The following is a 3,977-nucleotide window of genomic DNA, read 5'->3' on the forward strand; positions in this document are numbered from 1 at the left end:
CTTAATAGCATTAAATAACAATAATCTAATTGAAAATAACATTAATATGCAAAGGAATTATTTTTATACAATATTAGGTAATAATAATTTAATTAAAAATAATCTTGTTAATTTAAATAAAAATGAATAACATTTTATAAAAAATTAATCAACATAATAGAAGGAAAAAAAGATTCATTTTTTCCTTTAATATCCTACTTTATGTGATTATAAGAAGTTTTAAATATTGTTTAATACGCATACCTTGCAATATTGTCTCACAATTTCAATTTTTTTATTTTTGATAACGGGAATTAGTCGCACTTGTTCTGGAAGAAATCTCGATTTGCACGGTAATTTGTTCTTAAATAGCATTAATGCCGTTTTTAATTGAACTTTCAAAGTTGTATTTATCGCTTCTATTAGCATTGTGTCGTTTTGCATTTGATTCCATTCTTTAAATAACTTAAAATTTAGTAAGAATCTTGATGAGAAAGAATAAAAAAATAGCTTGTTTTTATTTATTTACCTTTCTTTATATCTCGTTTCATATGTTGTAATTTATTCATTATCGATGCACGTTTGTTAATAAAAGATTTGTTATCTGACATTTCGAAAAGGGAAACGGTGCAATAACCGTATCGCAATTTTATCCCAACTGCATCGCATGTGGAGCAAGAACTCCACGTTGTCCAAGTGGTATAAACTTTCAACTTGTATTCTGACACATTTTTCAATGTTGCTTGCAATGTATAAGGCGCTCTATCTGGATATACATTAACCGTTTCCATATTACTATCGACATGTAAATAATAAATTGATCCTACAGTATGTCCTACTTCACACCAATAAGCTCCAGCTTGCTCTAACTAAGAATCATTAATTATTATTAATTTATAAACAAGAAATATAATAAAGAGCATATAAGAGTCTAAATTACCAGTTTTAAGAACAATGAAAGAATATATTGCATAATTAATATTATTAATCTTATTAATCTTTTAATAATCAATTAAAATTCTTACATGTTTCGACCTTTCAATGACTTTATAATTATGTACATTTCTCATTAATATTGAAAAAAATTTAATTTTTTAATATGTGTAACTTATGTATAAAAAAATTATTTCTCCGAGTTATCTTTTACAGTTGTGTATCATATACGCCATACTTCCTGAATTTACACCTTAACATTGTACATGATGTATCGGTTATCTGGTGAATTGACAATGCGATTCCCATTATATAGCACATCTTTAACTTTACTGCTTTTATTGTTGTTGCTGCTGCTGCTGTTAAAGTACCATTCTATTAGAGAAGTCGTATACATTTCCAGTGGCGAGATGCAGATTTGACATTCTAAACTATAAATCAATTTATTAAAGTTTTATCGTAATTGTTCATGGCAAATTTTTATGCTAATTTTCTTAATCGTACGTTACGGATGTTCCCTCGAGCGCTATGAGTGCACTCGGATAAATAATTCTGTCTTGCTTTATATCTGCGTATATTTCTTTCAGACACTTGTAATAATCTAGCCATTGTTGTTTGTGTAGTTGTCTTAAAGTCTTGTTAGTTTTCGGATATTCATATTCATTGACATTTAAAAGAACTTCATCACCTTGTTATTAAACAATAACAAATACTTATGTATGATTACACGCGTGTGCGCATTATAGATAGATTTACATCTGTATATCTAAATTATTCACACGTAATTAAAACATTTACCTACCATGCTTGCCATTAAACATTTTATTAATTTTTTTTAGTAATTCCTTATGTTTAGTTAATAAATTTGCTTGTAGTAATCCTAAAGATACATTGTTGAAATAATAGATTAAAATTGGCATTATACATATTTTCATCATTATCATTATGTACAGCGTCGTGAAGTATCGCAATATAATGAAATGAAATACCAGTATAATATCCTGTCATTTTTTTTATATGCTAATATAATAGCTGCGTTCAACAGAATGTTTATGAAACACTTGCGTATGAAACTCTACGTGAATGAAAATGAGATTTAAAAATTAAGACATAGAACAGTTAAATATCATAGTCCTTGTCAAATAGCACAATCTTGAAGAATCAAACACAAAAAATGCGAACAATATATATACAAGAATTAATAAAACTCAACTTTGTGACAGCAATTTTATGTTTATATTGTATACACGGTGTCTCATAAGATGGGTCCGAGCCACATTGGGGGTGGAGAATGGAGAGAACAAAAAATTCTTATACTATTTTGAGATATTCGCTATAGTTTTCGAATTAGAAAAGGAAATGTCTAAGCCAATATGCGATTAAGCCGCGCCACGCAAATTCGTAGGACGGCCCACTCGAGCGGCGGCGGCGGCGGCGCGCAGGGAGAGGGAAGTAGCGCTTCGTTGCCTAGCACAGCCTGGCATGGCGGTTCTATGTGTTCGCCGCATCGCGCCTACATTATCCAAAAATGTTATTTTAGCTGAAGTTTTCCTTATACATTTCTTATCATTATAAATCGCGTTATTTAGCACGATTAAATACGTTTTAAATACGTTTTAAATACGTTTAAAAAATTATAGATATGTTAAGCGATGTAATTAATTAGAGCATTACGCACAGCGTATGCTGATCGTCGCGATACCTTTCTGCTTGCTTTATTATACTATGTTTCTATTTAATTACGCTTCGAGATATACTTCGTCGCGTCGTTTTATGCTATATTTAGTCGGAGTTTTATTTTTTGACATGTTAATGCATGTACACTGAAATTATAGGCTCGCGTAGATAGCCGCCACATTGTAAATCCAGATGTATTCCATGTACAATGACGCATTTGACTGAGGTTTTTTTCACATGTTTCTTGCCGTTTAACAAGTTTAATTGTATACCATTAAAAACGTAATTAAATTTTATTAAGCTTTAATATTCACTGATGAATAAAATTTAAATTTTCTGCCACTGAAAAGATTATTTATGTATACGTTAATGAAATGTTTAAGTTTATAATAACTAAAAACTTATATGTATTGAAAAATACTAATTGAAAATTAAGTGTTTTAGTTTATTTTTATTAAACTATCCATCAAATTTAATGCCCATGTTCATTACATTAAAAAAATCTGTAACTTACAAGGAAAGGGACTCAACTGTTCTTCTCCGATTTTAATGAGCAGTATGCTATTTTCCAGACAAAAATAAGCGACACGTATTTTTTTATACGTATCCATACGCACTTTTAAAGGGTGATACACTCCTTGGAAAAAAATGATTTTTCTTTTTTGTAGCGAATATCAAAAAATTAGAAAAATCGGTGTTTCTCTTTCGAAGCGAACGTCGCTGGAACTGTAAGAGATAAAAAAAAATTTTTAGAATAAAAATAGAATGGCGTATAATAAAGCAAGCGGAAAGGCTGATCGCGACGATCAGCATACGTTTTGTGTAATGTTCTAATTAATTACATCGCTTAACATATCTATAATTGTGTTAAAACGTATTTAATTGTGCTAATAACGTGATTTATAATAATAAGAAAATCTTCAGCTAAAATAATATTTTTGGATAGTGTAAGCGTGATGTGGAAACACATAGGGACTATCATGCCAGGCTGTGTTAGGCAACGAAGGAAGCGCTACTTCCCTCTCTCTGCGCGCCGCCACTGCCGCCGCTCGAGTGTGGCCATCCTACGAATTCGCGCAGCGAGTCGCATATTGGCTTAGACGTTTCCTTTTCTAATTCAAAAACTACAACGAGTATTTCAAAATAATATAAGATTTTTTGTTCTCTTTGATCCATTCTTCACCCCATGTGGCTCCGATCCATCTTAAGAGAGCGTTAATACGTACATCTTATAAATCATTTTGAACTTGGCACATATAACGCACGCACGCACGCACGCACGCACGCACGCACGCACGCACGCACGCACGCACGCACGCACGCACGCACGCACGCACGCACGCACGCACGCACGCACGCACGCACGCACGCACGCACGCACGCACGCA

General features: G+C 32.1%; 2 protein-coding genes across 2 annotated transcripts in view; one reads left to right on the forward strand and one right to left on the reverse strand.

Annotated features, from left to right (window-relative positions):
• Positions 1–1,856, reverse strand: part of LOC105623773 (Ig-like V-type domain-containing protein FAM187A) — a 2,727-nt gene extending 871 nt beyond the window's left edge. The window contains exons 1-5 of the mRNA XM_012205150.1: positions 1,715–1,856; positions 1,417–1,600; positions 1,166–1,343; positions 509–848; positions 244–308 (exon numbers count right to left, since the gene is read on the reverse strand). Coding sequence (XP_012060540.1) covers positions 244–308; positions 509–848; positions 1,166–1,343; positions 1,417–1,600; positions 1,715–1,856 — 909 coding nt within the window. The remainder of the gene's footprint in view (positions 1–243; positions 309–508; positions 849–1,165; positions 1,344–1,416; positions 1,601–1,714) is intronic.
• LOC105623816 (epidermal growth factor receptor substrate 15-like 1) overlaps positions 1–3,977 on the forward strand; it is a 30,754-nt gene that overhangs the window by 5,141 nt on the left and 21,636 nt on the right. The window lies entirely within an intron of this gene.

This window comes from Atta cephalotes (genome assembly GCF_000143395.1).
Source record: "Atta cephalotes unplaced genomic scaffold scaffold00064, whole genome shotgun sequence".
Classification (NCBI taxonomy): domain Eukaryota; kingdom Metazoa; phylum Arthropoda; class Insecta; order Hymenoptera; family Formicidae; genus Atta; species Atta cephalotes.